Source organism: Mytilus californianus, unplaced genomic scaffold (assembly GCF_021869535.1).
Source record: "Mytilus californianus isolate M0D057914Y unplaced genomic scaffold, xbMytCali1.0.p SCAF_3, whole genome shotgun sequence".
NCBI lineage: Eukaryota > Metazoa > Mollusca > Bivalvia > Mytilida > Mytilidae > Mytilus > Mytilus californianus.
In genome coordinates, this window is record NW_026262679.1 from 69,079,011 (window position 1) to 69,093,418 (window position 14,408).

The following is a 14,408-nucleotide window of genomic DNA, read 5'->3' on the forward strand; positions in this document are numbered from 1 at the left end:
AAACATATTAACCCCGCCACATTCTTTGTGTGCCTATCCCAAGTCAGGAGCCTATAGGTCAGTGGTTGTCGTTGGTTCATGTCTGTCATATTTGTTTTTCGTAAATTGTTTTGTTATAAATCATTTTAGTTTTCTCATCATATTTTTCATGTCGGGACCTTTTATGGCTGACTATACGGTATGGATTTTTCTCACTGTTGAAAGCTGTACGGTTGCCTATTATTGCTTTCATCCACTTTATTTGAACTTTGGTGGATAGTTGTCTCATTGGCAATCATACCACATCTCCTTATTTTTATATTTATTTTGTTTTGATTATGAACCATTTTCATTACTATTTTGGTTTTGTAACAGATGTAACCAATTAGGAAAGAGGCATATAGTCTCGCTTTTATTTGTATTGTTTTTAAAAGCTGTCTTTATTGATGGTCTGGGAAAACGAGGTCTGATTATTAGTTGACTTTACACAAGCTCTCAGTAATTGCAAGAACACTTAGATCAGAGTACTTTGTGTTCTGTCATTCTGTCATTTGCGAGTTTTCCAGTTGGTTCTAATGTTGTGATAAACCACAGGTATGGGTTAAGAGGGAGAGTTAAGTTCTCACATATATCTTTAAACTAGTTTTTTTTATAAGAACTAGTTGTCCTTTGGATGTCATTGATTATTTTTTTCGCTTAACGTTGTTATCCGTCCGTTGGTTTTCTCTTTCTGTACTACTAAAGTATTACAAATTTTGTTCTACATTGTGTTATCCCGATGCCTTTTATATCGTATACTACCGTATGGGTTTAACTCATTCTATTCAGGCCATTTTAAATAATCTTTCTAATAAGAGATAAAGCAAACCCGAGTTACAACGAGATATGCTTCAAATTGTCCATTGTTTTTTTTACAATTGAAAACTCATTAGTCTGGAATGATAAAATTCTAAAAAGTCAACGAAAAGACTGTCCTTATAGAACCAAAAATTGTGTATTTATTATACCCATTAAAGCCAATTTAAGTTTTCTGGAAAATAGTTATTTTTTTACCTACTTCTTTAATGGTGGCATACAAACATAGAATTTGTTATCAGTATTTGATATAAAAAAAATATTCGACGCATGATTTACTTGTAGGACTTTATCCAGGCCCAGTCTTTTTTACATCAAACTGTTAACAAAAGTATGCAAGTTGACGCCTTGTTTGATTTACCTGAAAAGGCTGCCTGACAAAAAACCTTGGTTTACCCCCAGTTTTAGGCGGGGTTGTGTTGCTCAACCATCTGTTTTCATTGTGGTGTATATTGTAGACTTCTGCTTGTCTTTTCCGCGTTATTTCTTTTTGGCCATGTGTATATCTGTTTTCTTCGAATTGTGTTTTTTATTTCCTTGAACCAATGCTTGGTATCATTTCCCTCTTAGTAGTTATTGCTATTGCTTCTTGTGTTTCTAATAAAAACGTAGATTCGCTAATATAAAGTTTTAAACATAATTATATTACATTTCTTCAATTGGTCTTTCTTGTATTTTCTTATTTCGGGCATTGAACAAGATCGTGTTTTTGGAATTCATGGCATGACAAGAGTTTGCCTTATTATTAAAGACCGTGAAGTAACGTACTTTGGTGGCCTTGGACTGTTGTCTGCTCTTTGTTCGGGTTGTTGTCTCTTTGACACATTCCCCGTTTCCATTCTCTATTCTATAAGCTGAATCAAGCAGATTAATTTTAAACTTTAAATAATGCTTCATCTCTTTAATTTTATCAGATTTTCAAAGAGTAGATAACTTCATTTCTAATAACTTACAAGGATAAAAGAATAAAACCATCTTTGAATGATAAAGACATTTTTTAATCAATCAATCCCATTAAGCATCATTTGTTACTTTTAACTACAACTTTTTTTTTAGTAAGGTTGAAGTTTGCTATACTTGTTATTCTTAAATTTTTGACACAGAGAACAATAGCTATTGTATTTATTCAATGGAACAACAGAACTGACAAAAGTTTAAATAGATTGACCAATAGGGGATGAATCTGTGGAAAAGTTTCATTTGGTTCGCAATAACTATTGGTATTATTTTATCGAAACTGTCGAGTTTCGAATGTTGTTATGCTGCTTCTGTGTCTTTCCGGATTTCACTTAATTTTTTCACCAATTTTTGACAATTTTACCTGTTATGTCTGTTTGTTTTGCTCACACATTGTTGTCAATATGATGGAATTTTATGCGACTGTCAAGTGAGAGGTTTCGCTAGCTATTAAACCAGGTTTAATCCACCATTTTCTACATAAGGGAATGCCTGATCCAACTCAGGAATATGACAGTTGTTTTCCATTCGTTTGGTGTGTTTGAGCTTTTGATTTTGCCATTTGTTAAGGGACTTTCCGTTTTGAATTTTCCTTGGAGTTCGGTATTTTTGTTATTTTACTTTTTTCATTTGTTCTTTGTTTTTTTTTATCGTAATACTCTGTCCCGCCTTATTTTATACATCACTTATATTTGGATCCTGCTACAAGTTATGCATCGCCTGGTATCAAAAGTTTTGAAGTAACAACAGATTTAAAAATTCAAGATGTTTAATGTTTTGACCCTGTATCATCTTTTGTTGGTGTTTCATTTAAGAACGTTTATTACATAGAGCAGATTTTGTATCTTTTTAAGAGTATTATATCTGAATTGTAAAATATTAAAATAAGAAGAAGTGGCATGATTGCAAAGAGACAACTCTCCGCTAAAGACCAAAATGACGTAGAAGCTAGTAAATACAAGCATATTTTCCTTTATTAATAGAACAGTAGGGAAACACATATGGTTCCGTTTTCCGTGCTTACGACAATTGTTTCTAAACTTATAATTCAACAATGTTGTACTCTCGAGACCGAAAGTTTGAAAAACTAAAAGCGTAAAACATTTGAGAGCATAAAAGCCAAAAGGACCTAAATAGAACAACCAAAAACCGTGTAAGGTAAACTCTTCTAAGATATATATATATGTATCATAGATGTTTTATTTTATGATGTTCGTTTGAATAAGAGATTGAGACTCTTTTTTTAGTTGATTCGACTAGGCTTGTAATGTAGACTTTTGGTTCTATTTTCAGCGCTCTTTGAAATGTTGTTTGAGTTTTGCTTATCGTTCAACGGCAAATATTACATGCATAATTACAGATATGTTTAAGTTGTTCATTGATTAAATTATCCTTGAAAAAATATTGTGAAAATAACTCGTTTATAGTACTTACAATGATAAAACACGGATGAAACATATTCACCACGACATTTTCAATTGATTCAAAGATACACATGAAATGAATGCAATACTTCACATAAAGATGGAGTCTTTGAAATGCTTAAATTCTAACAATAAATGAATATTAACAATATATCAATCATATGACACATGATGAAAAAAATAAGGTATAAATAACAGCATTAGGTAATCAACACAACAAGACATACTCTCATCAAAATAACAAAATACTTAATAAATTCACACTTTAAAATTTTCATTCATAATGGTATATAAATAATCATTTTACTTTCAGACTTGTCTTTTTCGGTAATGAATTAAACATTCATTTTTCGTATATTACAAAACATTCAAATTCACCAAGATATTAAGAAGCGTATGATTGCATCGACTAGTCGTTAGTATTTCTATTAAAAACATCCAAATATGTGTTTGTCTTGATCAAATTCTGCACTACATAATAATACTGTTTGTGTATTTAAACATTTTCGCTTTTACAGTATTCAAACTGGAAATAATGCGGAATTGATCCTTGGAAACATAACATGCGTCAAATATTTTTCACATTTTCAATCTAGCATTGTACTAAATAATATGATCATTGTCTAAAAACTGCATTTTTATGTTGTTGTATAGAGCGACTATTTGGCATTTCAACTTGACAAACATACAGCAAAAAACGAGAAAGTAACTCCTATGACATATGTTATGACATGATTATTTAATATTACATGTATCTTCAAAATAACACTTTCATTTCATCTCGAGATTCAACTTTTTCAGTTTGAGTTATCTTTCCGTAATAGGCACATTTCTATCTATGTAGAAACAATTAATTATGTTATTTTGATTTCATTCTGTTGATTGTATGATTGATTCGTCATTAAGCAACATTTAATTTTATAATCCAGCAGTTAATACCGACGATAAACTCAAAAGTAAGCAGAGAAATTGTAAATGGCTTCTAGAAGATCCGTTCCCACCAGCATACTGATACACGGGGTCTACAAAGGAAAATTGTCATATATAAAACAAGGGAAAACATTAAATTACCAGTTCAACAGGTAAAGCTACGGAAGCCGATAAGGGCCATTCAAAAAAAAAATGTCGTAATTACGACATAGTATGTCGTAATAACGATGCTATGTCGTAATAACGACATATTATGTGGAAATAACGACATCGCTATATCGTAATTACGACATATCATCTATATCATCTATAACAACAACCTTAACATTGCTACTTTGTGAGCATCGAAACACTATTTAAGAACTACAGGCCATATTGGATCAATCTTACAGAATGGATGATCCTTATATGATGAGGATTAAATATAAAAAAAGGAGATGTGGTATGATTGCCACAAGAAACCAAATGCCACAGAAATTAACAACTATAGGTCACCGTACATCCTTCAACAATGAGCAAAGCCCATGCCACATAGTCAGCTATAAAAGGCTCCGAAATAAGAAATGTAAAACAGTTCAAACGAGAAAACTAACGGCCTAATTTATGTACAAAAAATAAACGAAAAACAAATATGTAACAAGTCAACAAGCAACAACTACTGAATTACAGGCTCCTGACTTGGGACAGGCACATACATACAGAATGTGGCGGGGTTAAACATGTTAGCGGGAACCTAACCCTCCCCTAAGTTTGTAGGAATAGTTGTCCTGGGGAACATTGGTTTAAAGAACTTGGGGTCCAACGTTTAATACAGGCTTCAATGGGGAGGACGCTGTAAGAATCTCATAAAGAACCAACAGTAGCAATGCAGTTATAATTTGCATCAAGCATCAGTAGGCCATTGTGTACAAATGAAGGTGCAGAGGTCCATGGGTCTGAGGACTAGGAGTCCAAAGTTTAACAGTCTTTATTTGGAAAAGCTTAAAATTCATCTTCTTCAGAATCTGCAATGGAAATGCAGTCATATTTTACACGAATCTGTACATGCCAAACATAACTAGAGGCTCCAAGAAGCCCGAATCGCTCCCCTGAGCAACTGGGTCTCATTTGACTTGATTATAAAATAAAGTTCTAGTATGTACAAGTAAATAACTTTAATTAAGCTTGATTGCATTTAGTGTTCATTATTCTCCAAAAAAATATGAATATGTTTACGCTTCAAACTTTGCCCTCACTGACGACCATTTTGAATTTTCTATCGCCTCAAAATGTGACAACGCTAAGATTGTCGTAATTATGACATAGCGATCAGAAGCCTGTAATTCAGTGGTTGTCGTTTGTTGCTGTGTAACATATTTGGTTTTTTTTTGCATTTTTTGTACATTAATAAAGCCGTTAGTTTTCTCGTTTGAATTAAATTGTTTAACATTTGTCATTTCGGGGCCTTTTATAGCTGACTATGTGGGGGCTTTTCTCATTTTTGAAGGCATTATGATGACCTATAGTTGTTAATTTCTGTGTCATATAGTCTCTTATACGGAAGCCGATAAGGGTCATTCGAAAAAAATAATTTATGTCGTAATTACGACATAGCATGTCGTAATAACGACATAACTATGTCGTAATAACGACATAACTATGTCGTAATAACGACATAGCAATGTCGTTATAACGACATCCTTATGTGCATCATAATACATACTATTTTATATATATATATATATATATATAGCGATGTCGTTATAACGACATAGCGATGTCGTAATTACGACATAGTGATGTCGTTATTACGACATGCTATGTCGAAATTATGACATAGTTATGTTGTTATTACGACATGCTATGTCGTAATTACGACATATTTTTTTTTTTTTGAATGACCCTTATCGGCTTCCGTATAAAGCAGAAATCAGAGATACAAAAAAAAAAACAACTGAACTCCACATATAGATCAAGCAAAACTATATTTTTTAAATTTCTTTATAAAAAAATCGGTACGTTTCACTTCGGACGTATGCATCCAAAAAAAAATCCGATTTCTTATCTAATGTTACTCACTGTATTACAGTAAGTGTTTTTTTTTTCTCTTAACTTTTTATTCAATGACACAAAGGTCTTCTAATGGTACATATATCATGCTTATTTTTTTACAATTCGAGTAAAATAACTAGCAATATTAAGACACGTTACCTACTGTAAACCTATTAGTTGAAGTATGAATGGACTTGGTACAAACTTTTGTTAATAAATGTCCAATTACGAGCTTGGTACAGGCTCTATGGAAAATTACTGTCCCATTCTAGACTTGAAGTATCTGTATTGGAACATTACTGTCACATTCCAATCTTGGATTAGGCTTTGAAACTTGGTACAGGCTTGATGAAAAGTTACAGTCACACTCAAAACTTGATGCTGGCTATGCGTAAAATTACTGTCATATATTTAAATCGATACCAGCTCTACCGATCAAGAGTTGCTTAATACAGTTTTTACAGAAGAAGACTCAGAACACAAAATAAAATACAGCAGAAAAACATGAAAATTACTTTTATTTTACTTAATGTAGTATTTTGATTGACTAATACGAGGGATATAGTTTACTCTATCCCATGGCTCAGCGGGAGACAATTATTTGAATGTCACCCTCTCGTGCAGACCAATCAAAAATCGATAATTCAAAGGACAAAAATTTGAATCTACATCAATAATTTTAAAGACAATGCTCAAGTTCTACGTTTCGGCCTCAGAACTTTTTCATAGACTGTCAAAATAAAGAATACATCTTGCTTCCCTTTTGTTGTTTTACTAATAATCGTAACATTGTTATGTACTACATGACGTCATAGTTAAGTACTTTCAATTTAAAAGACAATAATCATAGAACATTCAGTATAATAAATTAAATAACACATAATTGAGAGGGTGATAGAGCAGATTGGTACCCCTCGAAAAAACATTATCAATCTTGGCTTCGCCTCGATTGACAATGTTTTCTAGGGGTAACAATCTGCTCTATAACCCTCTCAAATATGTGTTATCTATTAAATATTTTGTTTCATTATCAAATCCTACACTACCCAACAGGAACTTTACATTGTTTTTACATTTAACTTATTCATTCCTTACAAGTGATAATTCACCAGTTAAAACCGACAATAGAGTCAAATGTAAGAAAAACGCTATACCAGGCAACATACCAAAGAAAGTTTACATAATAATTGAATATCAAAACATGAAGAGCTGATAACACAGTTTTGATCAAAACATAAATAAAACTTTCAGAGAGGTGTCGGGGTATGATTAACCAAGAATAAGATAATTGTACAAATCTCAGCAGTAAATCTTCAAAAAAAACGTATATAGATATAAGAAGATGTGGTATGAGTGCCAATGAGACAACTCTCCATCCAAGTCACAATTTGTAAAAGTACACCATTAAAGGTCAAAGTACGGCCTTCAACACGGAGCCTTGGCTCACACCGAACAGCAAACTATAAAGGGCCCCAAAATGACTAATGTAAAACCATTCATACAGGAAAACCAACAGTCTAATCTATATAAAAAACGAGAAACACTTATGAACCACATCAACAAACGACAACCACTGAACATCAGGTTCCTGATATATGTACATTTGTAGCAAGTGACAGCAGAAGAAAAGATAAACAATACTATTTCAATTGAAAGTAAAGTAGGTGTACCTTTTGGAATGTCTTGCAGGTAGTCTGTGTTATCTTTTTTGTATGGGTATTTATTTCTACCATTATTTATAGAATGTTCTGGTACTGCAGGTAAAGATACGATCTCTTCTGTAAAATGAGCAAAAGGTGTCGTTGTTCGGGCTTTTTCTTCTGTTTACAAGAAAAAAAGAAAACGTAAATTATCAATTTATCAATTTATCAATATGTCTATTAATTTAAAAGAAAGATTTGAAGGACAGTTCTTTAATTTGCTTTCTTTTTAAATAGTATTATTCGTTAAAAGCTTGATTCCCTTTTTTCCTCTTTTCATCAAACTCTATATATGTGATGAAATGCAGTAAAAGTATGAGCAATTTGAGATATTTTAAATATCTATATTGTAATAGTTTTTCAGTCATGAAAATATTGAGTTCATTGAAATTCGGAATGTCATATCAGTTTTTGTTAGAACAACATACCATATAAAAACATGGTTTCACTGTCTCCTCCTAATTCATTTGATGCTTCACATGTATAATGACCAAAGTCTTTTTCTTCAAGGCTCATTATTCTTAAATTAAGTGTAAGAGTATGTGGGTCGTCTTCATAAATTTCTGTCCGTATATCCCAGCGTTGTTCAACAGGTGTCTTTCCTTTGTACCATATTCCAACTGCTTGCGGTGACGCAGAAATGATACATGATAAAATCGTTTCTTTCCCTACACGCTGACTTATCTTTTTATTTAAAAGATGCACCTCAGGTGGAACTACAGAAAAAAAATGTGAATTATGACAACATTTTTATTGAAATATAAATATTCAATTGCAAATTTTATAGATTGGTGTGATAAAATAAAAAGTAAAATAATGTTCATGATTTGCTTGAAACAGAAGTGTGATAAGATCAATTCGACTTGATTCTAGTTTTTGCGTCTATATTATCCTCTAAAAAAGGAAAATTGAAATTAGGTGTTCTTTTGTAAAAGATATATATATAGTTTTATTTATTACATACATATTTTGGATAGTTGGATAGCGGATGCTCCGAAGATGACACTTCATAATGTTAAATTGGTCATCGTCCGCGTATTCTGGACCAAGTTAACTTCTTAAAAACTATCATTGTCGTTCTAAATGAAAACATCATGGTCAGGTCTGTCATGCTGATTTTGTCATTGAGCAATACTATTAAATATTTTATACATACACTGCACATCAACATATATTTCTTTGGAAACATCGTTCCCGATGCCATTAGACGCTACACATTCATATGTTCCGTCACAGTTTCTTGATATATTGTGTATCACTAATATTTCTCCTGGGTTACCTAAGGCTGAAACAAACAATATCTTGGTTAATTAATACTGTTCTTCTCACGAAAGTTTTTTCCTTTTAAAGCTTGAAGGAAAAATACAATGAAACACTTTGTTTATAATTCCGATGCCGATTATCTTCTAGTGATAGATTTTTTTTTACTTAAAGTTTTACACATACAAATAACCGTAAACTGCAAGAATCTGGATCATAACATATCATTTATGTATTTACTTTATCTGTCTTTGAGTTTTATGTTCCGAATACGAATACAATAATTAATATACTTGTTTAAATATTTGATGAAACAACAAGTTGCAGATTTTTTCATATCATCTATTGTGTAAAATTTCATTTCCAATCTATGATACTTCTTTGGCCCTTTCAGCCTTCCATTCAAAAATACCTGCTTTCTCGCGAGACAATATTTTAGATTTAAAATAATAACTGTTACTAATTATAGATTTATATATTCGCTAGTCACTTCAGTCCTGTATATCTTCCGTTCGTTCTATATTTTCAGTGTGGATGTACTTCCCCTAGAACCTACTAAATCTGTAAAACTAAACAATAATTATCTTAGCTCAATTTTTCTCAGCTTTACTCTAAATTCAACTCCTTTATCTCTATTTTAGTCTTTAATTTCCTCCTGTTTCTTCGTTTTATACAATATATACCTTCTTTTTTCTCGATTTTACTATACACTGTTTTTCTAAACCACAAAATTTCTGGCTGTGGTTTTCCAGTCGCATTACAAGTCAGTTGAATTGTTGAGCCCTCTCGGACAACTTGATTTGGGCTCGACCAGTATTCGTTGATGTCTGGAGGTACTATCAGAGAAAAAAAAATATTATTAAAAAAATGAATTTATTTCATACTAATGTGTCATCATGTTGCCAAAGACGTTGGATATTATAAATAAATTAGACCATTATAACTGTTCAACAATTAAGTATCGTAAATTCACAGTAAAGCAACTGCAATTACTTAAATGACAATGTTTTAATATATACTGTAGTATAATAATATGAATATAAGGATGTGTCGATATAATTGTTCCTTTGATCATTTGAAGAAGTTTTCCCCAAAAAGGATGCATCCGTATGGCTGTTCGAATGCATATTCCTTCCTGGGGACATTGTCTCCAAGAAACATAAATCCTTACGGAGGTTAAGCGAGCAATTAAATTCTATTATCCAACATTTTCATCCCAAGGTAGCAGTAGGAAGCGAATATCTAATGAGGATGTTTGAAGGACTTTTCGCAAAACAAGTCAGTGTATAAAGACTTTTTCAAATATCTGCTTTGAATTTAAGTATTTTATTTCATTTTCCCCCTATTTCCCCGTGGTGTCATTTTGTATCCAAAATTAATCTTAAAATCAATAAATTAACAACTCATCAAAACATAATTTATTATTTTGATCAAGAATGTCTCCCTTATTTTAATTCCATTGAATTTGTTATCTTCAACTTATGAGTATATAAAGGAGGAAGAAAGTATATGTATGGTAAGGCACTACTTCTGTTGCACCTTCAGTCTTGCATTCGAAAAACCAAAAGTATCATAAATCTATCAAATAACATCTTTCAAGTGTTATATTTTTGAAATTTGCCTTACATATTTGCTTTAGAGATTCAAGCTCCTTTCATACATGGTATTTTGCTACATGATGTCTTGCACAAAGATGTTAGTGGAGTTAAAATCCTTTAGATGAATCTGTGACTCATATCCAAATTTGCGAGAGAAAAGAGTCACAAATGCTCATTGTGGGTCAAATATGTCAACTTCGACATGTTTATTACATCATAGTGACATACCAACTGATATGTCTGTACTAAAAGTCCATATCATTCAATCATATTTATTTATCAATACAATAGAAAATGAAAGTATATGGAGTAAATGTACATGGGACAAAATCGCAGACATTACATAGAAAACATAGAAAATTATCAATGAACAGGGCTTTTATTCCTGTTCTTCATCTTGACAGTTGATGTAGGGTCTTCAACAATGAACGAATCATTATATATAATTTGGAGGGGTATGAAGAATTTAATTAAAGATTGAGACGTCAGATTATAGCAGTTATTATATTCCTCTTATCAAAATAGTGGTTGTATCATACTAGTGCAAGTTCGAATTGTAACGTAAATAATTTTTTCTCCTTTAGTATTCTTGAAGCCTATTATATTTGCGACATTATGTACATGTAAACATACCTAACACTGTTAAATAAATACGTTTTACCAAAACTGGTTTGGTATTGAGGGTACATGTATACATTCCATGATCGCTGTATCGTACTTGGCGTATAAGGAGATTCCAGTCAGGGATAGTAGATCGATCTATATCCATCCGTATATCATCCATTAATCTTCTATCACCTTGAGATATTAAAATTTTCTTGGGATTCATCCAAGCGACCTAAAATACGACAGAATATAATTTCGATATACTACTTTTTTTACCTTTATTAATTAAATTGTAAGGTTAAAAATTACTGCGCAACCGCATAAGATAAGCATAATTATGGATTTAAACCAGAAGCTAGCTTTTTTATGAGCATGTAAAAAGTTTGCAGGGCATATATTTGATATATTAGATGGCGGAACATTTCACCAAAATAAACTGTAGCATGTGATGGTTATTCGAGCTCAAAAATTGATTTAACTTCATAATCATTGTTGAAGTCCCCGATTAAATATAATGATTACTATTATGCTATTTGCTGTTATTTCACTGATAAATTCGTACCTTCTCTTCTTCATACCAATTTAATTATAATTTCGAATTCAAAAACCTCGCAATATCATCATAAAAAAATTATTACCGTATAATTCTGTTGGTTTTCAACAGCACAAGGTAAAATTTTCATCTGGCCGGCTACAGCTGTAACGTTTAGTGGTCGAGTATCAAATCTTGGATATGTATACCCGTTACAGTTATATCCAACCATAACTACCAATACTGAAAATCAAAGAAATAGTTGCCATGAATATCAATTAAAGTTTTTTTTATGTTATGTAACATACGAATATTACCAGTGAAAATCAGGATACTTTCTCATAACCTTTTAAGCTTTTAGAGAAATAGTCGTCGCAAGAAACGAGATATGTACTAACCATATGGACAAACATCTGTAACTAAGAGAAGACAAAGTGAATGTTGTTGAAAATTAAGTCACCCAAGGCAAATATTCTTAGACTTCGCAAAGAAGAAGTTGTTATGCAAGGTCAACATGTTTTCGCGTGCAACATTGTGTATACTCTTCTTAAATATCTTAGAAGCAATTTAACTCTGAACAATAAGGCACTCGAAGACAAATTCCACTTTTCTGTTTTGACTTGTATGTTAAATATGAATGTCATTATAAACAGTTGAAGAAAATTGATTTTTTTTCTATTTTTGAAATAGTTTTAAATCAACCACATTTTTCACTGAACAGCCTGAAAATGGTTATGTTCCAAAAACATTTACATTAACAAATTTAAAAAAAAATCCATTATGATTTACATTTTGAAAATGGGAAATCTGTTAGACTGGTTTTAGAACAACATTAAAGCCTCTATATTGTTTGAAATGCTGTATTGATTTGTCCGTTAAAGCCATTTTAAACTGCAAAAGCTTATGATTAAAAACCTGAAAATTAGTAGTTAGGAATGTTGCTTTCGCAGTTTTAGCAACGATGATTTATTTTATCACGAAGGACAATGATATAAACTGCTTGAGGTTGCTATTAAAGTATTCATTAGCTATAATTCCTCTCCAATTTTTCAACCATCTGCCGATACTATTCAGTTAATGCACTTTTTAGTTCATCACAGTCCAGCTGATTGACTGAAAACAAAAGTAAATAAGGAAATATGGCGCCTATTGTTCATTTTATTTTTCTGGTTATATGACATTTGAATTTATTTAATGTCATTTTTATGGTTATAATGTAAAATATACTGATTCATAGCAATAAATATCCATATTTTGATATTTCATTACAGTATGTCAAGGTACATCATCCTATTGCCTGGCATCGAACAGACCGTAAAGTTTGGACGCTATTTCAAAAACATTCAACCGGAGTAGCAATAAATGGAACCTAACTTTAACAAACTCTGAAAACCTGTTTTATACAAACCAATAGAATTATCTGATTTTTTCATATAAATGTTTTATTTTTTTTATTTAACAGCTTTCAAAAAGGGACATGCATTAAACATGAAGACAGGACATGAGCTATGTGAGACAAGACATATTTCTGTTAAACTTGTGCTTTGCAGCTCGTTGTGGAGCTATTAGTTTCATTCTGTTTTCACGCCATCTAGAAATTATTACACTTTAAAAATATCGGTTCTGATTGGTTGCTTTAAGATTTGGCTACGGTTTATTGGCTAGAACGAGCTATGCAATTGAAAACATTGAACCAGACAGGAGAAGGTGTTACAATTATACAGTATGGTTATTGAGACCATATCAATAATTATTGCATCATGCTGACGTAATTCATGATACTGCGAAGCCCTTTTTACGAAAGGTTTTACTTTTATAACCTATTATTTTCAATAAATTACTAACGTATGATGAAGATTTCAATGTGTCCACATGACCAGTTTGTTTGGAATTTGCGGACAAAAGGGTTTGGAATTAAAAATTTGAAAAGTATAAAACGCTAGGGAACATAAAAACCTAAAGAGTCCCAATTAAAAATCCAAACCCGTCAAAGGTACGCTATTGCTTGGAATGGTAATTTTAATTTAGTGTATGCAATTATCTTATTCATGAATTGGACACATACAATAGTATTTTTTTGCCTTTTGTTATAAAACCAAATAATATTTAACAAGAGGCTGTCAGAGTGACAGCAAACCGGATTTTCCTGCAAGAAAATGATATTTTGCAAATCTGGACCCCCAAATATGATCAAGTAAAAAAAAAAGTTTAGATTCAGCATTTCAAAGAACCCCATATATTCAATTTTTGTTGAAATCAAACAGTTTAATTTTGGACCCCCAATTAGGACCAACTTGGAAACTGGGCTCAAAATCAAAAATCTAAATACATGTTCATTAATAAACAATATAAGTTTCAGTTTTTAATGGAGTTTGCTGCATAAAAAAAATATAAATATATAGCATTCAGAAAATTAGTTTATACAGAATAACAAACAAGCCTACCACAAAATTCTTCAAAACATTTACTAAAAAAAAAGAATTTTTTTTTCCAAAGTATCATTTATCATTAATACTATAATAATAATTAATATTAA

At 31.5% G+C, this 14,408-nt stretch overlaps 1 protein-coding gene across 2 annotated transcripts in view; it reads right to left on the reverse strand.

The window, feature by feature from the left end:
• Positions 1–2,747: 2,747 nt before the first annotated feature.
• The window catches only part of LOC127734975 (limbic system-associated membrane protein-like), a 57,269-nt gene continuing 45,608 nt past the window's right edge, over positions 2,748–14,408 (reverse strand). For both annotated transcript variants that reach the window (XM_052245029.1, XM_052245028.1), the window contains exons 3-9: positions 11,979–12,115; positions 11,368–11,572; positions 9,820–9,972; positions 9,033–9,161; positions 8,305–8,592; positions 7,847–7,996; positions 2,748–4,237 (exon numbers count right to left, since the gene is read on the reverse strand). In XM_052245029.1, the coding sequence (XP_052100989.1) occupies positions 4,134–4,237; positions 7,847–7,996; positions 8,305–8,592; positions 9,033–9,161; positions 9,820–9,972; positions 11,368–11,572; positions 11,979–12,115 (1,166 nt within the window). In that variant the 3' untranslated portion in view covers positions 2,748–4,133. The remainder of the gene's footprint in view (positions 4,238–7,846; positions 7,997–8,304; positions 8,593–9,032; positions 9,162–9,819; positions 9,973–11,367; positions 11,573–11,978; positions 12,116–14,408) is intronic.